This window comes from Salvelinus fontinalis, chromosome 31 (assembly GCF_029448725.1).
Source record: "Salvelinus fontinalis isolate EN_2023a chromosome 31, ASM2944872v1, whole genome shotgun sequence".
NCBI classification, from domain to species: Eukaryota; Metazoa; Chordata; class Actinopteri; order Salmoniformes; family Salmonidae; genus Salvelinus; species Salvelinus fontinalis.
Window position 1 is genome coordinate 20,897,870 of NC_074695.1, and position 26,182 is coordinate 20,924,051.

The 26,182-nt window shown below is 41.1% G+C and overlaps 1 protein-coding gene across 1 annotated transcript in view; it reads right to left on the minus strand.

Moving 5' to 3' along the window:
• The window catches only part of LOC129829788 (arf-GAP with coiled-coil, ANK repeat and PH domain-containing protein 3-like), a 102,151-nt gene extending 88,762 nt beyond the window's left edge, over nt 1-13,389 (minus strand). Inside the window, exon 1 of the mRNA XM_055891710.1 lies at nt 13,179-13,389. Coding sequence (XP_055747685.1) covers nt 13,179-13,225 — 47 coding nt within the window. The 5' untranslated portion in view covers nt 13,226-13,389. The remainder of the gene's footprint in view (nt 1-13,178) is intronic.
• Nucleotides 13,390-26,182: the final 12,793 nt, after the last annotated feature.

Consider the following 26,182-nt stretch of genomic DNA (forward strand, 5'->3'; position numbering starts at 1 on the left):
TTGGCGCTCTGCATTTTCTCTGGCTTTTGGCCAAGTGAGACAGTAGCGTCCCGCCTAAACTCAGATTTTTGGATATAAATATGAACTTTACCGAACAAAACATACATGTATTGTGTAACATGAAGTCCTATGAGTGTCATCTGATGAAAATCATCAAAGGTTAGTGATTAATTTTATCTCTATTTCTGCTTTTTGTTACTCCTCTCTTTGGCTGGTAAAATGGCTGTGTTTTTCTGTGGCTATGTACTGACCTAACATAATCGCAAGGTGTGCTTTTGCCGTAAATCCTTTTTGAAATCAGACATGTTGGCTGGATTCACAACAAGTGTAGCTTTAATTTGGTGTCTTTCATGTGTAATTTCATGAAAGTTGGATTTTTATAGTAATTTATTTGAATTTGGCGCTCTGCATTTTTACTGGCTTTTGGCCAAGTGGGACGTTAGCGTCCCACATATCCCAGAGAAGTTAAGGTCTGGGGAGTTTCCTGGCCATGGACCCAAAATATCGATGTTTTGTTCCCCGAGCCACTTAGTTATCACTTATGCCTTATAGCAAGGTGCTCAATCATGCTGGAAAAGGCATTGTTCGTCACCAAACTGTTCCTGGATGGTTGGGAGAAGTTGCTCTCGGAGGATATGTTGGTACCATTATTTATTCATGGCAGTGTTCTTAGGCAAAATTGTGAGTTGGTCTCAGGATGCTTTACTGTTGGCATGACACAGGACTGATAGTAGCACTCACCTTGTCTTCTCCGGACAAACTTTTTTCCGGATTCCCCAAACAATCGGAAAGGGAATTCATCAGAGAAAATGACTTTACCCCAGTCCTCAGCAGTCCAATCCCTGTACCTTTTGCAGAATATCAGTCTGTCCCTGATGTTTTTCCTGGAGAGAAGTGGCTTCTTTGCTGCCCTTCTTGACACCAGGCCATCCTCCAAAAGTCTTCGCCTCACTGTGCGTGCAGATGCACTCACACCTGCCTGCTGCCATTCCTGAGCAAGCTCTGTACTGGTGGTGCCCCGATGCCGCAGCTGAATCAACTTTAGGAGACGGTCCTGGCGCTTGTTGGACTTTCTTGGGCGCCCTGAAGCCTTCTTCACAACAATTGAACCGCTCTCCTTGAAGTTCTTGATGATCCGATAAATGTTTGATTTAGGTGCAATCTTACTGGCAGCAATATCCTTGCCTGTGATGACCTTTTTGTGCAAAGCAATGATGACGGCACGTGTTTCCTTGCAGGTAACCATGTTTGACAGAGGAAGAACAATGATTCCAAGTACCTCCCTCCTTTTTAAGATTCCAGTCTGTTATTCAAACTCAATCAGCATGACAGAGTGATCTCCAGCCTTGTCCTCGTCAACACTCACACCTGTGTTAACGAGATAATCACTGACATGATGTCAGCTGGTCCTTTTGTGGCAGAGCTAAAATGCAGTGGAAATGTTTTGGGGGGATTCAGTTCATTTGCATGGCAAAGAGGGACTTTGCAATTAATTGGAATTCATCTGATCACTCTTCATAACATTTTGGAGTATATGCAAATTTCCATCATACAAACTGAGGCAGTGCACTTTGAAAATTTATATTTGTGTCATTCTCAAAACTTTTGGCCATGACTGTGTGCACACACCACCGGTCAAAAGTTTTAGAACACCTACTAATTCAAGGGTTTTTCTTTATTTTAACTATTTTCTGCATTGTATCATAAAAGTGAAGACGTCAAAACTATAAAATAGCACATATGGAATCATGTAGTCAACCAAAATTGTATTTTATTTATTTGTTTACTTTATATTTGAGATTCTACAAATAGCCACCTTTTGCCTTGATGACAGCTATGCACAAGCTTGGCTTTCTCTCAACCAGCTTCACCTGGCATACTTTTCCAACAGTCTTGAAGGAGTTCCCACATATGCTGAGCACTTGTTGGCTGCTTTTCCTTCACTCTGCGGTCTGACTCATCCCAAACCATCTCAATTGGGTTCAAGTTGGGGGATTGTGGAGGCCTGGTCATCTGATGCAGCACTCCATCACTCTCCTTCTTGGTAAAATAGCCCTTACATAGCCTGGAGGTGTGTTGGGTCATTGTTTTGTTGAAAAACAAATGATAGTCCCACTAAGCCCAAACCACATGGGATGGTGTATCGCTGCAGAATGCAGTAAGTGTGCCTTGAATTCTAAGTAAATCACTGACAGTGTCACCAGCAAAGAACCCCCACACCATAACACCTCCTCCTCCATGCTTTACGGTGGGAAATACACATGCGGAGAGCATCCGTACACCCACATGCGTCTGTTGTGTCTTTGCTATCGTTAAATTGAAGATTTATAGTTTTTATCAAAGATTCCTGTAGTTTGGGATTACGCGATCAACTGAGTAATAATGTAACTAATTAACTATGAATTTGGGAGCACCAGGGAAAGTAGTCAGATTACAAAGTTATAATTTCCCAATATAACCTTTCAGATATTTTCATATCTGATCAATAGTCTTCTAATTAATGATTTATTTATTTTTTTACCTCACGTTAGTCTCATTCCAAACGTCGTAAATTGTTGATTATCTGCACGAACCCAGTCTTCACTATGAGTCATCCATACATCAATTGTCTTAAATAATTTATTTATTACTAACTAATTAATTCACAGAAATGCATAAACAAACAAACAAACTTAAAACAGTTACATGAAATGATGGGAGAAATATGCTCTAGTGGGCTGAACCGGCATGTCGGCTTGTTAGACAAAAGGGAAAATGGGGGAAAGATTCAGAAGTCACTACAGAGTATACTCTTTATAACAATTGCAATCAATATATATATAGTTACGCTCGGTGTGTGTCGTCTTGATCGTTGGAGAGAAGTTAGTTTCTGTTGGAGATTCGTCGGTCTCTGTCTTGGCTATTGTGGATAGTTCAGAGTGACATTCGTTATAGAATGATGTTTCGGCGGTTGTCTTTCGTCACGTTCAATGATACCGAATTCCTAGCTGCAGACTAGTACTCAATATCAAGGACTTGTTCTTGATCGTCTAAGTGTTTAACCACGTGGTATGGTTAAAGATTCAGCAATGTTACTTAACCTTCGTTCTCCTCCTAATGGAGAAAAACATGGTCTAATGGTAATTTCTCAGAGTTGACTTTTATTCAGATAGCAGGAAGGGGCTTGCTTGGGTACACTTGTGGCCTGCTGGAGGTCATTTTGCAGGGCTCTGGCAGTGCTCCTCCTGCTCAAAGGCGGAGATAGCGGTCCTGCTGCTGGGTTGTTGCCCTCCTACAGCCTCCTCCACGTCTCCTGATGTACTGGCCTGTCTCCTGGTAGCACCTCCATGCTCTGGACACTACGCTGACAGACACAGCAAACCTTCTTGCCACAGCTCGCGTTGATGTGCCATCCTGGATGAGCTGCACTACCTGAGCCACTTGTGTGGGTTGTAGACTCCGTCTCATGCTACCACTTGAGTGAGAGCACCGCCAGCATTCAAAAGTGACCAAAACATCAGCCAGGAAGCATGGTCACCACCTGCAGAATCACTCCTTTTTTGGGGGTGTCTTGCTAATTGCCTATAATTTCCACCTTTTGTCTATTCCATTTGCACAACAGCATGTGCAATTTATTGTCAATCAGTGTTGCTTCCTAAGTGGACAGTTTGATTTCACAGAAGTGTGATTGACTTGGAGTTACATTGTGTTGTTTAAGTGTTCCCTTTATTTTTTTGAGCAGTGTATATATATATATATATATATATATATATATATATATATATATATATATATATACACACACACACACACACACACACACACACACACACACACACACACACATACATATATATACACATACATACATATATATATATATATATAGGAGGAATTGAAAATTCCCCAAACAATTTTGTTATTGAGTTTGAGCAAAATAACACAGGAAATTATCTTTAAAATTGAAACATTTCCCCTCAGCTCCATGGCAAAATGTGTAGAAGTGCAGAAAATAAACTTCAAAAACTATATCTTGGCTCCATGGAGAATTGCAGATTTTTTTTTAAAAATGATCAAATTGCACACAAAAAAAGCAGTGGTGACCACACCCATTGACCCGCCCATTTGGATCTAGAAAAAACCCTGTGGGGTCACCCATGGGAGAAACAAAACAGTCTGTCATTTGTCAGCACTATATCTCATCTATGCACTTAAACTCTATGCTTCACAATTTAATACAGTTTCACCACAATTCCCACGACTGTTGGTATCAGTGACCGTCATGGCTGTGCAGACGGATGCATCTGATGGGCAGATTGATGTCAGAGTCAATGACTTCCCCCGTTGACCAAGGTCAGGGTGTTTTGGGAGGCTCACTGACACAGGTTCCAGCTGGTCAGTATGAAATAGAACAGAAGCAACTAGACCATGCAGCAGGAAGGAATCCCTTCCAGCTCAGAGCAGCTGTGACCGCAGCAGATCTTCGAGAAGGACTAGAGAAAGAAAGTAATGGCATGATCAGCTGAACTTCTTGTTGTTACTATGAGAACGACCAAGAGTTCAAAAAAGAAGATATTTCAAATAGGTGGCAAGGGTAAAATGAGAGCAACATTCAACAAACGTCTTGTCTTCTATACAGACCAATAGGATACGTTTCTCAACATGTGTCATGTCTCCGCTCCAACATCATAGCGATAACATCAACCCCTGAGGTGGGCAAGAACAGTGCTCCACTTATGAAGATATTGGATGACGGCCATCTTAAATGTTTAAAAATACCCACTTCATGCTTTCAAACAGGTGTGCTTCAGTTTGCATTCTGAGAAACACTTTGGCTATATTCTTTCCAAGCAGCATTAGTGACTGATTCTCCTAGAAAGGTCCACTGGAAAAATCTAGGGCTTTTCTTTGCAGCAACAAGTGTGTTTCTCTTGAAGAACACTAAGAACTTGAGGTAAGCGAATCTCACTGTACTGTAATTCCCTTTCACACTGTTGCTTGTGAGAGGAGAGGCTATGTCCTGTAATGTAACTACTAGAGGTTGACCGATTATGATTTTTCAACGGCGATACCGATACCGATTATTGGAGGACCAAAAAAAGCTGATACTGATTATGTATTTGTAATAATGACAATAATACTGAATGAACACTTATTTTAACTTAATACATCAATAAAAATCCATTTAGCCTCAAATAAATAATGAAACATGTTCATTTTGGTGTAAATAATGCAAAACAAAGTGTTGGAGAAGAAAGTAAAAGTGCAATATGTGCCATGTAAAAAAGCTAACGTTTAAGTTCCTTGCTCAGAACATGAGAACATATGAAAGCTGGTGGTTCCTTTTACCATGAGACTTCAATATTCCAAGGTAAGAGGTTTTAGGTTGTAGTTAATATAGTATTTATAACACTATTTCTCTCTATACCATTTGTATTCCATATACCTTTGACTATTGGATGTTCTTATAGGCACTTTAGTATTGCCAGTGTAACAGTATAGCTTCCGTCCCTCTCCTCGCCTCTACCTGGGCTCGAACCAGGAACACATCGACAACAGCCACCCTCGAAGCAAAGTTACCCATGCAGAGCAAGGGGAACAACTACTCCAAGTCTCAGAGCGAGTGACGTTTGAAACGCTATTAGCGCGCACCCCGCTAACTAGCTAGCCATTTCACATCGGTTACACCAGCCTAATCTCGGGAGTTGATAGGCTTGAAGTCATAAACAGTGCAATGCTTGAATCACAGTGAAGAGTTGCTGGTAAAACGCACGAAAGTGCTGTTTGAATGAATGCTTAGGAGCCTGCTGCTGCCTACCATCGCTCAATCAGACTGCTCTATCAAATATCAAATCATAGACTTAATTATAACATAATAACACACAGAAATACGAGCCTTTGGTCATTAATATGGTCGAATCCGGAAACTATCATTTCGAAAACAAAACGTTTATTATTATCGCATAAACCCTGACTCTGCATGTAATGAACGCAAGAGAAGTGACACAATTTCACCTGGTTAATATTGCCTGCTAACCTGGATTTATTTTAGCTAAATATGCAGGTTTAAAAATATATACTTCTGTGTATTGATTTTAAGAAAGGCATTGATGTTTATGGTTAGGTACACATTGGAGCAACGACAGTCCTTTTTCCGCGAATGCGCACCGCATCGATTAGATGCAACGCAGGACATGCTAGATAAACTAGTAATATCATCAACCATGTGTAGTTAACTAGTGATTATGATTGATTGATTGATTGTTTTTTATAAGATAAGTCTAATGCTAGCTAGCAACTTACCTTGGCTTCTTACTGCATTCGCGTACCAGGCAGGCTCCTCGTGGAGTGCAATGAGAGGCAGGTGGTTAGAGCGTTGGACTAGTTAACAGTAAGGTTGCAAGTTTGAATCCCCGAGCTGACAAGGTACAAATCTGTCGTTCTGCCCCTGAACAAGGCAGTTAACACACCGTTCCTAGGCCGTCATTGAAAATAAGAATGTGTTCTTAAATGACTTGCCTAGTTAAATAAAGGTGTACATTTTTTTAAATTATAATACATTTAAAAATCGGCCAAATTGGTGTCCAAAAAAATCGGCCATTCCGATTAATCGGTCGACCTCTAGTAACTACAGTCAATTCGGGGCTGATTGAAAACAATTAATGTAAGAAAACAATGCACGCAAAGTAGCCATACTAAACTGAGTAGCCCCAAAATGGAAAGTACACCCTATGATTACATGGGTATAGAATCAGATAAAAACAGTAATGCAATGTAATTCCATCATAATGGAATGTGTTTCCTAATTTAACTACTGACCAGTCAGAATGGCATTTCAGATTTCGCATAATGTAAGCCATGAACTCATTTAGTCATTGAGATGCTCTCTGAGAACACGTTTTTTCTCTTTTTTTACATACAAATTATACAAAATGTATCCTCAGGGTAGAGTAGCCATCTTTCACAGAGAGGGACATTGTGCCACATGCTCGCCATTCCTCCATCGCAGGCCATATCCTGAAATATGACACTGTCACGGTTCCTCACAGTTATGTATAAAATCATTCAATTCTCTCAAGACAGACACACACACAACATAGCTGAAGTCAAAGGTCAGTGACCTTGAATTCCCTGGCTGTCTTCCTTGACTCCGTCAGAGCTTATGAGTCAATGACCAAAAGGCCGTCAGGCTGTCAGCATCAAGGCAGCCTCACATCACACTGGCCTCAGGTGTTTACTGAAAAGGGGAAGGAGGAGCCACACTCACACACCTCAATGCCTGAAGGCCAGCCAGCTCCATTGAAGAGTCAGTAGTGTAACTCAGAACATGGTTTACAATGGCCACATTCTGCTGATAAACTCTGAGGAGGAAAGGATGCACAGAGTTGGACACAGCCTGGACAGACAGGGCTATAGGCAGCGCCAGTGGTCATATTAACTGGCGGGGGGGCTGGTTGTAAACTGACTATTCTCTCGAGCCTCACCACACATCTCGGCTTTATAAATACTCATTACTCACCCACAAACACAAGTGGTATTCATTACAGTGTGCTAGGTCATAATAGGTCATAATAACTCACAGTAGGAAAATACACCTACATGTTATCATGTTGTTAGCTACTGTGGACATAAATGTTAGGTTTTGTTGTTACATTACACATGTTTATAGGCAGAGCAGCACCAGTGAGTTACAGCCATGTGTGATATGTAGGCCTATGAGGGACTGCTTCATAAGTGAAAGTGAGGCCACAGATAGACACCAAGTATTTTACAAATATGTGAGTGTGACCTCAACATAACATCTGAGTGAAGGAGAAACAACACAAATGTTACTGTAAGTTGCCAATGTTGTGATGCAGCAAACAAACACATGTGAGTGACCATCACAAACCTCTCACTCAAAACCCATGTGGACTGGAGTGCCTTGGCTACAATCTCACATCTGTTGTCCAACGGTGTATCCATAGAGACCAAATAGAGGGTACACAATGAGGGGATTTTCACAATTTTGGAGCTTACTTAATGCACTATATAATTTGGCTTCTTGGTAATCTATAAACCAAGGAGGTAAGAACACAACTGAAGAATTTGTCAATAGCATTGACCAATGAAAACGGAGGAGGTGTAGAAAAGCTACATCAATCAAACTAAATAGCCCATTTAATATACACTAAACAAAAATATAAAAGCAGCACGTAAAGCGTTGGTCTCATGTTTCATGAGCTTATTTCTCTCCAATTTTGTGCACAAATGTGTTAATATCTAGTGAGCATTTCTCCTTTGCCAAGAAAATCCATCCACCTGACATGTGTGGCAAATGTGACTCATTTCAGGAAACTAGGCGTATGTCTCGCATCACTAATTCACAGGAGAGACATTTGAACATAAACTTTTTTTTAATAAAAATGCGTTCTTTGGCAGAAATTAACCTTGATGTCCCTTAATAACAAACATGTATGCCATCTGTAAATACAAATAAAATTGTTAAAATTACAAGCCTAGTTGGTTTAGCCACAGAAAAGGTAGCCATGATTGGCTGAGATAATGAGTGGGCTGGACATGCCATGAGATGAGTTCGGATTGGTCTGCCATGTAGCCCGCTTCTGTCTATAACATGAGCTGGTCAGTATGTGTAGGTAATCCTTTTTAACGCAGCTTTTTTTTGAAAGATATCACATAGTAGAACTACATTAGTGTTGCTTTCCACTTTCTGGAGGACCAAGTTTTGAAATCAGTGGAATTAGAGTATGATCGCTAAGGAGATGGAGAAAATTCTGGCGTTTGATTGCAAATATGCAGATGAAGTCAAAAAGAGAACACACAGAAGGCTGTTGTATAAAACACCTGTCTCCGGATTACATCTTCAAACTAAGGCAACCATGGCATCCGTGACAGAGAGGGAGAAGCGTCCATCCATGTATATGGGTAAGAGTCTAGCTAGCTACATCTTCAGATATTACATTTTCAGATATAACGTTAATTATTTATAATTTTGTCAGAAAGTCGTTTTCATTTCAAGTTAAAGTGTACTGTTAGCTAGCTAGCTAACGTTAACTGTCTGGCTCGCTAGCTAACGTTACGTCTATTATCTGTGTAGTAATATTATTTGTATCTCAGATCCATTTGCATTGCTAGTTATAGACTAATGTTAGCTAACATTGAACCTGGTTGGTTAGCTACCTGCAGATTCATGCAGTGTGGTAATGTTATGAGTTGGAATGATGGTTAATTGTTTAGCTAGCTAGCTATATGTCTAAACAAAAGACTCCACTATGCAAGTAACCCTTTCAATAGAATCTTCATGATGTCTCTACGACAACTGTCAATAGACGTAGCTAGAAAATTCGATTTCAGAGCACTGCCAGAGCACAGAATAACTGATGAATTTACGAACGCTCAACCCCCATTGAATATGTCTGGAGTCAGTAAACGTTGGCAAAAAAACATAATTAAAATTGTTGCCAGCAGCACAGTTGTAGTCACCAACGATCTGAATAACATAAAAGCAGCCTAACCACCTATGCTGGGGTGAGCTGTTCTCTCATTTGTGTCTGGAAGTAGCTAACAAGCTAACCAATGTTAGCCAGTTAGCTTGGGTGCTTGACTGCTGTTGTTAGGTCAGAGCACTCGGATCATATCTTACTCCTCGGCCAGAGCATCCAGTGTGCGCTCTGAACACTCCGAGAGCAAAACACTCTGAATATACAAACTGACAATGCTTTGAGTTTACGAATGCCCAGAGCGCACTCGGAGCACACTCTGGCACTCCAGATTAAATTTACAAAAACACCCGTCGTAGAAACCAGACTTTAGTCTTGAAATCTTTGTTTGTTTCACCCATGGTCTCACATGTGAATCCTTAAAGAGATGGGTGGGCCTAGACTTTAAAGGGTGTGAATGATGCTGAATGGATGTAGACAAAGAAGAGCTCTTCAGTAGGTGTATCAAAACATTCAAAGGACATTTTCTCGAGGTTACAAGTTTATCAACTTTCAAAGCAGAATTACTTTCTGATTGTTCCTCAACTGTAGTGTATGATATACCATTTTCTAGCTCTGAGTCTCTACTTTCATCCAACGTAAAGAGCACAATTTGAAATTTTGCTACATAAGACCGGACCGGTCGGTCATATCAAGAAGCTGATTAAACAGCATGGTCATTACTCAGGTGCACCTTGTGCTGGGGACAATAAAAGGCCAAGTTTTGAGGGAGTTGGCATGTTGGCTGCAGGAATGTTCACCAGACCCATTGCCAGAGAATTGAATGTTCAATTCTCTACCATAAGCTGCCTCCAACATCGTTTTAGAGAATTTGGCAATACGTCCAACTGGCCTCACATCCGCAGACCACGTGTAACCACGCCAGCCAAGGACCTCTACATCCGGCTTCTTCACCTGTGGGATCATCTGAGGGGGAGTGGAGGGGGGGTTCTGAGGAGTATTTCTGTCTGTAATAAATTCCTTTTGTGGGGAAGAACTCATTCTGATTGGCTGGGCCTGGATCCCCAGTGGGTGGGCCTGGCTGCCAAGTGGGTGGGTCTGTGGCCTTCCAGGCCCACCCATGGCCGCACCCCACCTCAGTCATGTGAAATCCATAGATTAGGGCCTAATGAATTTATTTCAATTGACTGATTTTCTTATATGAACTGTAAAAAAATTGTTGAAATTGTTGCATGTTGCGTTTATATTTTTGTTCAGTGTATGACAACTGTATATGCAATTGTATTGATGAGGATTGTAATGGTAAACCACGACACAAGAAGCCATCTCAGCTCAAAATGCGGATGATGTAAAGGACGTCACACTGCTTGCTTAGCGAGTACCACTTCCTCCTTATTTGTCTCACAGAGGCTGGAACCCAGGACCTCTGACCTGCTAGCACACATGCATGACTGGCTTCATGAAGCATCTTACCGGTCAGCGCCACGCGAAAAGCTAGACAATTCAGACTGAGGAGTAAGTTTCACACATCCCCATATGCTACATGGACTCCAACTCCAACGTGTGAAAACAGACATGCAGAATTGATGGCCTACATGTTTTTACACGTGTGGGAAGTATTCCATTAGCCATTACTGTGGCTTTCAAATATCAAATGTCAAAGGCTTGATTCCCTCTGGTCTTGGCTGCTTCCTCCCAGCCAGCAGTCAGTCAGTCAGTCAGTGAGTCAGTCAGCCAGTCTGCCAGGCAGTCAGTCATTCCAGCTCCAGAGTTTGTTGCATAACACTTACACTGCTTTTAACTGCCACAAAAGGCCCATTTCAATATGGGCTCAATTCCCTGTCAGGATTCAGTGGGAAGAATATGCTGCTTCAGAAGTGTGTCTCTTTTGGTGGCTGACTCTGATCTGGTCCTTTCAGGATACAAAACAGCCTTGTTGTCACTGCATTATAATTGAATTAGTTGTTGGCATAAATAACTATTGCTCAAACTCTACTCAAAACACTCTGAACATGATATAACAACTATCTTTTGCGCTCATTTGATATGCTTTTCCAGGTCAGATACTTAGTTTTTGCCAAGCATCGCATCTATGGGGTAATTTTCATTCCTCTTCCACAGCAATGGCTAAACAAAAACGTTTTAGCATTTAAGTACAACTAAGAGGGACTTCAAAGATCTCTCCAAGCTGTGTGCAATGGGCTAAGTAACGTCTGCCTAGTGCAAGATGATCCACTCTGGTTGCTACAGTACAGCCTTGGTCTTTTAGCACAAACACAGAGAGAGTTGTTTCTGTAAATACCCTTCACTCAGCACTTCATGAGACCTGCCTGCCTCTCCTCTCTCTCAGGTTCCAGATGGCAGTCATTAACGTTCTGCTGCCAAGTCTGGAAGTCTTTGATTTGGAGAGCAGATTATATCTGTGGGAGCTCTACTGTGGCGGCAGTGCACACACATACCCAGGCATGCAGGCCAGGCAGACACCCTACAGCCTGCCTGACAGCCGCTCCAGTTCCTTCCACACATAGGCTCAAAAGTAGTGCACTATGTAGGGAAAAGAGTGCCATTTGGAACGCTAACTCTAGATGCAGGGGAGGAAGGAATCTAATGGGAGGAATGACATCCAGGGCTGGGAAGGGGACTGGGAAGGGATGTGGATGTAAATAAATGCCTTCATTTATTTAGCTAACCTTTGGTGCTGTGTGCACCACACAGCCACTGTCGTAGCAGCAGCCGTAGCATGAGGAGCATGCAGCAGTGAGGCAGTGCGTGGGACCTTCTAGTTTCCCTGAGAGCCACTGTTTGAAGTGCTTCCTTTGTGAGTGTGCAGTTTGCAGTTCTGCCAGGAGAGCAGTTGAATAAAAGGGAAGTGCCTTTGGAGTTGGGAGAGTTCCTGCCATATAACATCAGGGCTAATCAGTCCCAGTCATGGAACCCATCCTCCAGAATTCAAATATGAAGAGGAGACCATGGGATGGACATGTTTTTCAGAATAGACAATAGGCCTATTTTTCATTAACAACATATATTGTGTAATCTAAAGAACAAATACAAGATCGAAATGTAATTCAAAATGTACATTATTATCACAATTTGGTGAATGTCACACTTCTCACAAACAGTGACCATGCAGTTGAACACAACGTCAGTGTATGACACATGTATGACACATGATTGTTCCAAAAAACGATTTTCCTGACGGAAGCCCTGCTACAGTAAGGATTCTAAATACATGTGATCTATGAATGTTCATGCGTCATGGGAGGGTTGGGGGGAAAACGCATGATGTCTGTCCCATGGAAGTGCTCAACAGCCGAGGAATGGATGGATGTAGCAGACAGAAGTCGAGATATTACTAACACTAATGATAATGTAGCCTATAGTATTTTCATCTGTCTTTTGGTGATGGGAAATCCACCTCCGTAAAAGGACACACGACCTTTATTCACCATGCACTCCAAGGTTGTCCTATGATAAGCAATGGCAATTTTTACGCAAAATGATGGATTATTAATATCAAGTAGCCTAGTCCAGCCTTGTGAAATTCACTGCAATAATTGCCTTGCAATGGCATTATAGGTTAATTGAATAAAAATATGGAAAGATAAACAGCTATTTAACATTTCTTATTTTCAATTGAAACTATTTGCAGTTTCAAGGTATTTGGAGATTTTTAGAATCCTGGAAATCGTTTTCCTCGATTGTGCGAATCCCTGAACAATTCAACAAGCGAAACAGAAGATATGCGCAAATTCTTACCTGAACCGGGGTGAATCTTTCACACATTCTTCAAAGTCCACCGTCATTTTGGGCTGGATTTAGTCTTCAAGCTTAACGTATAAATTTCATTTCCAGAAAGTTATGAATAACAGAAAAGTGTAGCTATGTATTCCGTGCAGTGACAGTCTACTGTGCTACTTCACTGAAACGAGAGCCTGGAATATTTGAGGAGCTAGACCGCTGGAGAAATATTAGGGACTATCGTCAAACGTTCATTCTCAACAAGAAGCGCGCTCAAATTTAGGGAGCGTATTCTGCTTGAAATCACATGGCAAGCCTACTACAACACACATTGTTATGGAATATTTTGTGTCAATATCAATGAAACAACTTTATTTATAGTTATTAAGCCGTTACTGTACACTACTAGAGAGACAGTATGAGAGTTAACATGCTGACCAGACCGGACATGTCGCATGTGCGAGCGTCGCAAAATACTTTTAGAAATCCATGTTATTTAATTATTGTACCTACACTGCTTGTGCGCGCCAACGAGCGTCTGCGACACCAAGGGCTAAAATAGATGTCGTTCCTATTTCTGATGCAGATCGAGCTGCAAGTCCTGCCTCTACCATCTCCTCATTGGTTTATAGAAGCAGGTACCCACGTGCCATCTCCTCATTGGTTATACCCACGTGGGTGACTGAAAGACGAACTTTGTTGCCTTTGTCGTGGTAATACAATGAAAGTTTAGATGCATCACCATATAAGTTCAAAGATGAAAAAGCCTGGAAGGAGGAGAGATGACTAGAAACTATTCGGTTGGCCGTTTTATGTGTGGATTAATTGTCGGAGTAGAGGTCCTTGTGCATTTCAGGTAAAATAACAACTCAATGTTTATATCCCAGGACAAATTAGCTAGCAACAGCAAGCTAGCTAAATAGGACAAATTAACGTCAGCTAGCTAGCTAAATTGCCATACATGTTTAATGCTTTTCGACCTGTCCCCAAATTAATGTCATTGGTTCAGAGTTTGTTTGGATATTTTAACCTGCGTGTTGTGATCGCGTTTGGTGTGGGGGGGCAAAATACATTTATGCACGATAGCGCACGATGGCGCACGCGCGCAGCCGATTTGGGTTCCGTGTAACCCTAACAGTTGATTGACGCTGATCACACTGTCGTGTGTGCGTGCGTGCGTAAAGTCAGTATACTAGAGTGTATCTGAGAGAGTGTGAATTAAATGTTTAGAGTTTGGAGTTTCCTTTCTTGTCTCTGTATTCACAGTCAGATGACCATTGGCCCCTCACAGCTGGCAGTCCTTGACTGAAGCACAGCTAAATTCCTCTTTTCCACAGTGCCAATCTCTGGTGAGATCTGTCTGCAACACCTTCACCAGGAAACCAGATTCTCACAGAGAAACATGATATTAAGAGGGAGTTCAGCCCTGGTGGCCCAATGTGATAACTGATGCAGAGAAGATGCTAAGATCTGGGATGGCTCTGGTTCAAGATACGTTTAGGAGCTCTAGAGCTGTACATAAATCTCCACTGTTAATCTGGAATTTAACACCCCTCAGTACAGTGGGTTGGTTTTGTCATCATCAAATCTGTTCTTTGACAATGTTGTCCACACACAGCTCATATCAGATTGTTGATTCTAAAGTGGCCTATCAACTAATGTGTAACGTCTGCTTCCAACTCACACCCTCAAACACGTAGATCCCCTGAACGCAGCTCACTTCCCAGTCCACTTTCCAGCTCACACTCTCAAACACCTAGATCCCCTGAACACAGCTCACTCTCCAGATCCCAATCACCTGTTCACACACCTGTATGTCATTATCACACACTATTTAGTTCAGTTCCTTGCACCCAATCACTGTGAGGTATTGTTTGTTTTGTGACACATGTCTTTCAGAGCGCTAGATTTCCCATGTATGGTAGTTTTTGCCTATTCCCTGCCTGTACTACCTATTGCCTGATCTCCCAGACTACGCTACTAGCCTTTTCCCTGCCTGTTTTGTTGCCCTTTTGGACACCCTGTGTATGACCTTCTGCCTGCCCCTGGACCCAGCAACCTGCCTCCTCCTGTGGTCCTTTGCAATAAACACCTGCTGCGCCCTGCGCTTGAAACCAGGCCTCTGTCTCCCCTTGTGTTCATTACATAATGATCTTTCAGCTTTACTTCTATTTCTGTGTAACACATTAATTAAACACTAACAAATATAATATATACCCAGGCAACATGATCTTCTGGCTTCTGGGCATTAAACAGCAAATATTACATACACTGTATCAAAATAAATCTACTCTTTCACTAACAACCTAAAGAATTTATTGGGAAGAAATGCATATCAGGTGTATAAATTAAAGATGAGAGAAATATCTGCCAGCTGTTCAATGAAAATCTTGTAAATATAGAATACTGTATTTCAAGTGCATTATCCATTTCCCTCCCCATCCCTCTAGGTAAGGCCAAAAATAGGATATTATTCATTCACAGGAAATGGGAAGGCCGTGGGGAGAAAGTGCTAGGGGTTTCACTGCAGCCTTTTATGGAACACTATTGTTCCTTCTTATTCCTGCTTTCAGAGGCTAGCTGTGACCCTGAATAGGAATGATCTCACCCCCACCCGGGTCCTTGCCTCGCTACTCTGCTGAGGAAGAGATGTCTTGACTAGCTGGATGAATTGCTGCTAGTCAAGATATGGCCTGACTACCTTGGTTTAGTCACGGAGATGTAAGCATGAAGTCACGAGAACTGAATTAATCCCCCTTTTGTTTGGGGTGTGATAAGGGGTGTAGTAGTATAGGATGCATACATTCCTATCATGGGATAGACTCTAGAAACCATAACATTTCCTACAGTTTATTCAAGTGATGTGATTCAATGACACAACTGTTGATTCAACTTTGAAGACCATTTCATTTTAAAAGTCAGATAAAATTTGGCTCCTGTCAAATCAAATCTTATTAGTCACATGCACCAAATACAACAGGTGTAGACCTTACAGTGAAATGCTAACTTACGAGCCCCTAACCATCAATGCAGTTAAAAAATATATATGAGTAAGAATAAGAAATAAAAGTAACAAATAATTCAAGAGCAGCAGTAAAATAACAATAGCGAGACTATACACAGGGGGGTACCGGTACAGAGTCAATGTGCGGGGGCACCGGTAAGTTGAGGTAATATGTACATGTGGGTAGAGTTATTAAAGTGACTATGCATTGATAACAACAGAGTAGCAGCGGTGTAAAAGGGGGGGGGCAATGCAAATAGTCTGGGTAGCCATTTGATTAGATGTTCATGAGTCTTATGGCTTGGGGGTAGAAGCTGTTTAGAAGCCCCTTGGCCCTAGACTTGGTGCTCCAGTACCGCTTGCTGTGCGGTAGCAGAGAGAACAGTCTATGACTAGGGTGGATGGAGTCTCCTCTTTAGGGCCTTCCTCTGACACCCCCTGGTGTAGAGGTCCTGGATGGCAGGAAGCTTGGCCCCAGTGATGTACTGGGCCGTACACACTACCCTCTGTAGTGCCTTGCGGTCATAGGCCAAGCAGTTGCCATACCAGGCAGTTATGCAACCAGTCAGGATGCTCTCGATGGTGCAGCTGTAGAACCTTTTGAGGATCTGAGGACCCATGCCAAATCTTTTCAGTCTTCTGAGGGGGAATATGTTTTGTCGTGCCCTCTTCACAGCTGTCTTGGTGTGCTTGGACCGTGTTAGTTCGTTGGTGATGTGGACACCAAGGAACTTGAAGCTCTCAACCTGCTCCACTACAGGGCGTCGATGAGAATGGGGGTGTGCTCGGGTCCTCTTTTTCCTGTAATCCTTAATTATCTCCTTTGTCTTGAACACTTTGAGGTCTCTGACCTCCTCCCTATAGGCTGTGGTCCAGGAGTGGGATTATATTGGATTATATATGACAGATTTTAATATGTGTGAATGGAAATATAGAGGGAAGGCATTTGTTTAAATTGTGATTGAAAGATATAGTTATTAGAGCTTTGCCAGATGCAACCCAAGGAGTAATCATGATTGAAATTTGGTGATTGACTCTAAAGCAGATGCCAAAAATAAACACCTAAACAATTTGGGGGGCTGTCTGAAAATTACATTTACTAACCTTTTCCTTCCCTTGTTGATCTGTAAACGTGTCTCTTTCCCATTACAAATACTGTGTTTCAACCTATGTATCTGACATTTGGGGAGGCTACTTGGGTTTTCTGTCCTTCAGTCAGGAAGAGGATAGAGGAATGTGTTCTACTGGAGCAGGTGTTGTGGAGTTTGTTAGTCTTTCACAAAAGTAGCATCCCTGCATGCTGCACCCCCATGTGTCTGTCTTACATAAGCGTCCTCCATCGCTTCATGGCCTAAAATTAGACTTGCTCAAATCAAGGCCTCTCTCTCTCTCTCATCCCTTGCTCCGTTTCTTCCTCTGAGATCAAAGCCTTTCCTGTTCCTTATACATTCAGAGCTTTTCGAAAGCTGTTGAGTCAGCAGACTGATTTGAACACTTGGGGTGAGATATTAGAAGGAAACTTCTTGCATGACGAGAACATGCAGAGAAAGAGAGAAAAAAAGAAAAAAAGCCCTGCACCTCTGGACATACTGTACATAGATCCATAGGCACAAAGCAGTGGTGTAAAGTACTTAAGTAACAATACTTTAAAGTACTACTTAAGTCGTTTTTGGGGGGTATCTGTACTTTACTATTTATATTTTGACAACTTTTACTCCACTACATTCCTAAAGAAGATAATGTAATTTTTACTTTATATTTTCCCTGACACCCAAGAGTACTAGTTAAATTTTGAATGCTTAGCAGGACAGGAAAATGGTCCAATTCACGCACTTATCAAGAGAACATCCTTGGTCATCCCTACTGCCTCTGATCTTGTAACAGCTGTCGTCAGTGGAAGAAGGTGAGGACCAAGGTGCAGCATGGTAAGTGTTCATGATGTTTAATAATCATCAAACAGAACACTGAATAACAAAATAACAAAGAAACAACCGAAAACAGTTCTGTCTGGTGCAGACACACAAAGACTGAAAATAACCATCCACAAAACTCAACAGAAAACAGGCTACCTAAATATGGTTCCCAGTCAGGGACAACGATTGACAGCTGCCTCTGATTGAGAACCATATCAGGCCAAACACAGAAATAGAAAATCATAGAAAAACTAACATAGACAACCCACCCAACTCACACCCTGACCATACTAAAACAAAAGACAAAACAAAGTAACTAAGGTCAGAACGTGACAGATCTGGTGGACAGACTAAACACAAATACTTAATGTCTGAGTGCTGGTGTGCCCCTGGCTACCCGAAAAAAAAAAAAATTACGTGCAGTCTGGTTTGCTTAATATAAGAAATTTGAAAAGATTAATACTTTTACTTTTGATACTTAAGAATATTTGAGCAATTACATTTGATTTTGATACTTAAAGAGCAACTGCCTTTAAAAAGCAACAAATCCCTTTAAAAACAAGGAGTCGGAAACAGTTATTCTATTGTCAAAATTGACAACAAAGTGTAAATAGGATAATTTTGGTCATAAAGTCAGTCTCATCTAAAACAGAGTTTGGAACATCCATGCGTCACAACAGGTAAATTAAGGTTGGGTTTGGATTTGACGATGTACGCTCGCCCACTAACATGGGGTGAACAGCTGCGGTGATTGCTCTCAATACAATAATATAGACAGTAAAACAGACCTGCCCAGCGTCCCGACTTTGTTACATAAGAAAACACGTCGCATATTTTTTTACTTGAGAAATACTGCACCAAACAAATTAGTTATATGTAAAATTGCGCAAATAAAACATCCTCGGCAAAAATGTCAAAATTAATGACAGATTTCTTGAGTCATTTTAGATTCATTCTGGGGATTTTGAGAAAGTGAACAAGACTTTCAAGTCTACAGTGTCTCAGGGGGGACAAACATCATTAACCAATCTCGTATTTCTAATGAGCAACAGAAAAATACACGTGCCAATCGGTGTGTTCCGTGGCTCTTTAAGTATATTTAAAACCAAATATTTTTAGACTTTTACTCAAGTAGTATTTTACTGGGTGACTTGAGTCATTTTCTATTAAGATATCTTTACTTTTACTCAAGTATGACAATTGGTTACTTTCTCCACCACTGACAAAAAAGATCATGGTGAGCTGACATTTTATGTACATCATCAGTTCATTGGGTCCTTTTATTCAGACAACGGTAAGAAAAAAGTGGTACTAACATGAAATCTTGGCCTCAGAGTGCAGTGGATAGACAAATAAGACTGTATAAGCATAGGTTGACTTCCACTATACTGTACTGCACTACTCAAGACCCGTCCTCTGCTTCTGTTTCAGACACAGTCAGTGACTGCGTGGCATCCACCACAGAGAGTGCAGAAAAATGTAAAATGTATGCCTCTGAATTGTGAGAGGAAGGGTAGCTGTCGGCTCAGATTTATTTTATTTTTTGATGGCCCTCTCATGGCAGACACAAGCACAGCAGCAGTGTGGAATTATCGTGAGATGTGGGTGTCTGGGAAGGAGACCTAGTTTGGCTCTCTCCTTTCTACTATCCTAGTACAATGCCTTCATAAAGTATCACACCTCTTGACTTCTTCCACATTTTGTTGTGTTACAGTTTGAATTTAAAATGGATTAAATGTAGATTGTGTGTCACTGATCTACACACAATACCCAATAACGTCAAAGTGGAATTATGTTTTTAGAAATGTTTACAAATTAATAAAAAATGAAAAGCTGAAATGTATTGAACCCCTTTGCTATGGCAATCCTAAATAACTTCAGGAGTAAAACTGTGCTTATCAAGTCAGATAATAAGTTGCATGCACTCTGTGAGCAACAATGGTGTTTAACATGATTTTTAAATGACTACCCATCTCTGTACACCACACATACAATTATGTGTGGGGTAGTCATTTAAAAATCATGTTAATAAACACCAGTGAATTTCAAATGTAACCGATGTGAAATGGCTAGCTAGTTAGCGGTGGTGCGCGCTAATAGCGTTTCAATCGGTGACGTCACTCGCTTTGAGACCTTGCAGTAGTGGTTCCCCTTGCTCTGCAAGGGCCGCGGCTTTTGTGGAGCGATGGGTAACGATGCTTCGTGGGTGACTGTTGTTGATGTGTGCAGAGGGTCCCTGGTTCGCGAGGGGACGGACTAAAGTTATACTGTTACACAAGCACAGATTCAATGGCAAAGACCAGGGAGGTTTTCCAATGCCTCGCAAAGAAGGTCATCTATTGATGACCCGCCCGCCCAACTAGCATCACTACTCTGGACGGTTCTGACTTAGAACATGTGGACAACTACAAATACCTAGGTGTCTGGTTAGACTGTAAACTCTCCTTCCAGACTCACATTAAGCATCTCCAATCCAAAATTAAATCTAGAATCGGCTTCCAGTAACAAAGCCTCCTTCACTCATGCTGCCAAACATACCCTCGTAAAACTGACTATCCTACTGATCCTTGACTTTGGCGATGTCATTTACAAAATAGCCTCCAACACTCTACTCAGCAAACTGGATGTAATCTATCACAGTGCCATCCGTTTTGTCACCAAAGCCCCATATACTAACCACCACTGCAACCTGTATGCTCTCGTTGGCTGGCCCTCGCTACATATTTGTCGCCAAACCCACTGGCTCCAGGTCATCTATAAGTCTTTGCTAGGTAAAGCCCCGCCTTATCTCAGCTCACTGGTCACCATAGCAACACCCACCGGTAGCACGCGCTCCAGCAGGAATATTTCACTGGTCATCCTCAATGCCATCACTTACTTTGGCCGCCTTTCCTTCCAGTTCTCTGCTGCCAATGACTGGAACGAATTGCAAAAATCGCTGAAGCTGGAAACTTATATCTCCCTCTCTAACTTTAGGCATCAGCTGTCAGAGCAGCTTACCTATCACTGTACCTGTACACAGCAATCTGTAAATAGCACACCCTACTACCTCATCCCCATATTGTTATTTATCTTCTTGCTCTTTTGCACCCCAGTATTTCTACTTGCACATCATCATCTGCACATCTATCACTCCAGTGTTAATGCTAAATTGTAATTATTTCGCCTCTTTGGCCTATTTATTGCCTTACCTCCCTAATCTTCTACATTTGCACACACTGTACATAGATTTTTCTATAGTGTTATTGACTGTACGTTTGTTTATGTGTAACTCTGTGTTGTTGTTTTTGTTGCACTGCTTTGCTTTATCTTGGCCAGGTTGCAGTTGTAAATGAGAACTTGTTCTGGTTAAATAAAGGTGAAAAAAATATATATAAATAAATTCCCCATGATGTCAGCTTTTTACCTAACAGTCTTTATCTCCTACAGAGGGAAAGATAATGTGAAAAATGAAGAAGCACCAAGATATTGAAGGTCTGGGTTCATCTTCCTCTCTGCTGTGTAAACAGCCCTTATCTTTCATAAAGAACTAATGACAGTCACTGTTTCAGTTTCCAACTGAGCCCTTTGAACTTTCCAGCAATTGTCAAAACTGCTGCGTTCTTCTGTAGTATCAAGTGTGCAGTAGTGTGAAGGATCAAGACACCATTGCATACCAGATGTTTGAATTTACTCTACTACTTGCATAACAGAGAGAATCTCTCCAAGGATGATCACCAGGATATGCCATCGGTTCATCATCAGCACCAGTTGTAGTTTCACATTACCTCAGACAACCAACAGAATCAAGCTAGGTGAATGCTGTCTACAACTTAATTAAGTCACTGAGGATGCTACAGATAATGAACTGAGCTGTTCTACCGGGAGGAGCTTCCTTTGTGATAGTTCATTATTTATCATCATAGCCCAATACATTTATTGTAAAATTATGATTACTGAAAGTATTTACTATGAGGATTACGCATCCAAGTACATTTGAGAAATAACCTGGGTGAGCATGTTATCAATCATGCAAATTTTATTGATTAACATCATTACATTATTTATATTTTCTACATTTCTCTAAGACGTGTCATGCCCTCTTGCTCTCTGTAGGTCAAGCTAGCATGATGCTGTATTCTTTATCCATGAAGTATGGAACCTGCCAGAGGCACTTAGACAGCATGCTAACAGCAGCTATGATTTATTCAGTGGTCCTGTTAACGTTGATTACCAAGTCTCGTAAATCTTTCAGTCCAACTGCTCCCGCCGTTTCTTCTCTCTGCAGTTTGTGTGTGACATGCCAACTCTGCATTGGCTACAGTAAGCAAGCCAACAGAGAGCCAAGACTGAAGTCAAGGCGAACACCTACAGTCAGGGACTGAATAACATCAGACTAAATGTTTTCATCCCAACAACTTTGGATTTGTTGGTAGTGTCTAATGTATGAGATGAATACCATACATACAACTATCACATTTCTTGGGTGCAATGAACAGACATTACATAGTAAGATAGAGTAGAGTATGTACAAACTACTTCTAACAAAACTGTAAACTAGTAAAAAGTTAATACAAATAAATTGTCAAATGTTGAAGAGTGGACCATAAATTATAAATGAGATCTTCATCACACTCCTTCAAGTACATTATACAGTATATTCACGCAATAATTTGCATTAAATATGACACTGTCAAAACATGTTGATGTTGGGTGACAAGTAAATGTGATGATCATATAGTGCAGGTGAATCATATGCACTACTGGTTCTGTAATGCACTTCTTCAGGGTAGGTGTAATGTAGTGGCATGTCTCTTCAAATATACTTTCAAGATAACATTTAAAATGGTTATTTATCCATATATTTAACCTTAAAATGTATATTTATACAGATATTTAAGCTTAAAATGGATATTCATCCATATAAATTCATCGCATGGACACCTAGAAAGTAGTTTACAGTATATAGACCCAGGGAGAGAACCAGGCACTAACCACAACTCTGTTGAGTCCCTTTCAGTTTGTCAACCTTCAAAAGTAGCCTATGGAAAAGCAGGCCTAAATCTCTGCAGTAGTAAAAGCCATTAAAAGTTTTGACCTTGGCTCCATTGTGTGTTAGTCGTGTTAGCCTAGGTAAGCTTAATTACTTAAGGCGTCTCAACTGACAACCAATGCCAGGCAAGCAAATCCTCTTTGCTTTAGACAAGGTCCCTGTGCTGCAAGGGAAGTAGTTTCAAAGTCAATAGCAGAGCTGTCATAATCAATGGGCTACTGATTCTGAACGCAAGACAAGAGCAGTATCCTTCTGAAGCCAAGGCTGGCTAACATTAGTTGGGGTCACAGTCAGAAGAGCTGGACCAGGGACAAAGGATACTACTTTCAACTGATCAAATATTCATAAGATAAATCCATATCAATCCCCAAGTGACAGGTCTTTGAAATTTTGTTTTTATGAATGACTTCAGAGGGTAAGTTCTCCTAAAAAAAATAAGGTTGACCATAGAGATAGATACAAAGACATACAGTTGAAGTCAGAAGTTTACATACACCTTAGCCAAATACATTTAAACTCAGTTTTTCACAATTCCTGACATTTAATCCTAGTAAAAATTCCCTGTTTTACATCAGTTAGGATTACCATTTTATTTTAAGAATGTGAAATGTCAGAATAATAGTACAGAGAATGATTGAGTTCAGCTTTTATTTCTTTCATCACATTCCCAGTGGGTCACAAGTTTACATACACTCAATTAGTATTTGGTACCATTGCCTTTAAATTGTGTAACTTGGGTCAAACGTTTCGGGTAGCCTTCCACAAGCTTCCCACAATAAGTTGTGTGAATTTTGGCCCATTCCTCCTGACAGAGCTGGTGTAACTGAGTCAAGTTTGTAGGCCTCCTTGCTCGCACACGCTTTTTCAGTTCTGCCCACAAATTTTCTATAGGATTGAGGTCAGGGCTTTGTGATGGCCACTCCAATACCTTGACTTTGTTGTCCTTAAGCCATTTTGCCACAACTTTGGAAGTATGCTTTGGGTTTTTTATGGTGGTTTTGGAGCAGTGGCTTCCTTGCTGAGCGGCCTTCCAGGTTCTGTCGATATAGGACTAATTTTACTGTGGATATAGATACTTTTCTACCTGTTTCCTCCAGCATCTTCACAAGGTCCTTTGCTGTTGTTCTGCGATTGATTTGCACATTTCGCACCAAAGTACGTTCATCTCTAGGAGACAGAACGCGTCTCCTTCCTGAGTTGTATGACGGCTGCGTGGTCCCATGGTGTTTATACTTGCCTACTATTGTTTGTACAGATGAACGTGGTACCTTCAGGCGTTTGGAAATTGCTCCCAAGGATGGACCAAATTTGTGGAGGTCTACAAATTTTTTTCTGAGGTCTTGGCTGATTTCTTATTGATTTTCCCATGATGTCAAGCAAAGAGGCACTGAGTTTGAAGGTAGGCCTTGAAATACATCCACAGGTACACCTCTAATTGACTCAAATTATGTCAATTAGCCTATCAGAAACTTCTAAAGCCATGACATCATTTTTGGACATTTTTCAAGCTGTTTAAGGGCACAGTCAATTTAGTGTATGTAAACTTCTGACCCAGTGGAATTGTGATACAGTGAATTATAAGTGAAATAATCCGTCTGTAAACAATTGTTGGAAAAAATACTTGTGTCATGCACAAAGTAGATGTCCTACCCGACATGACAAAACTATAGTTTGTTTACAAGAAATTTGTGGAGTGGTTGAAAAGCGAGTTTTAATGACTCCAACTTAAGTGTTATGTAAACTTCCGACTTCAACTGTAGCTTCGTGGAAGGACATAGATACAGCATATATATGGTTGAAAGTATGATTTCTGGGACATTCTTAGGACCTGAACTCATAGTTGCTGAGCATCATTCATTATATTGTACATAATGTTTCCTTATACATGTACTCTTCCCTTCTACTTCTGAACTAAAGGAACTCATTTCAAATGCACACAGCTCCTTTGACCAGGAAGTACAGAATGCTAAAACACTTCCTCTAAAATAGGCATGTCAGATTCCATGCTTTTATTGTCCCTTGAATAACTGAAAAGTACTGTATAGTCATTTTCAGAGAGGAAAAGAAAACTATTAAATGAACAGCCCATGAATAATACAAGTGAACTGCTCTGAGATGAGAGAGTGGAGTGTAGTTGAGATGAGCATTAGGCCAATTACCCAGGAAACTGTTAAACATGAGACGAGTGCTTTATTGTGTAGATTCCAAGATCAATGTAAGTGTTCTAAAAATCATTGTCTCTGACTGCCGTTCATTTAAATTATTCTGAGAACCAATGAGGTATGACTTGGAAGGTGAATGTCTGTCTGTAGGTTGTGATGCACTTTGTTTTTCTGGGGAAAGTAGGACAAGACAAGCTGCAGGCTATACTCAGCTGCTAGTCTCCAACCCCTCAATCTGACACATACACATTGTGTCTCCACAACGATTGTCTCCTCACACCATTGGTAAATATGTATGATTTCTGACCCTCATCTGAAAGCAGAAATTCCATACTAAGCACTTATGAGCACTCAGCCCACTTTTCAAACTTATTCATTATTAAACTTTCAAATATTCTACTTAGTACATAATACATCTCTTGGTATAAGAAAGAATGTATGGAGTTACCATCAAATGACCTAGTGTCCCGTGGTTGTGGTAAAATTACACTGATAGAGGCAGTGCTCTTCTTGGGGCTGGTGGGAAAGACAGAGGGAGACTTGTGAGTAGAACAGCAGTGTTGCTAGGCGATGATGCAGCAGAGAGGGAAGGGAGGCTGGAGGAGAGGGTGGGATGAGGGAGAGAGCTACTTCCTGATTCTATGACTCATCAGCAGTTCATTGTGACGGTCTGTGTGTGTTTGGCCAGGTAGACAACAGTACATCTGGCCTGTGATTCCTACCAGTGGCCAACTGACCCTGGCTGTGTTGGATTCTCCCTGGTGGTGGTGGAGGGGATTTCCCATCTGTTCTTGTAACCAGGTCCAAAACTGTGCTGTCTTGAGGTTCAGGAATAGTCCACAACATCAACAGTATCTGATTATTCTCTTGAAACAACCCTTACAGTACAAACCAATAATGGATTTCAGTAA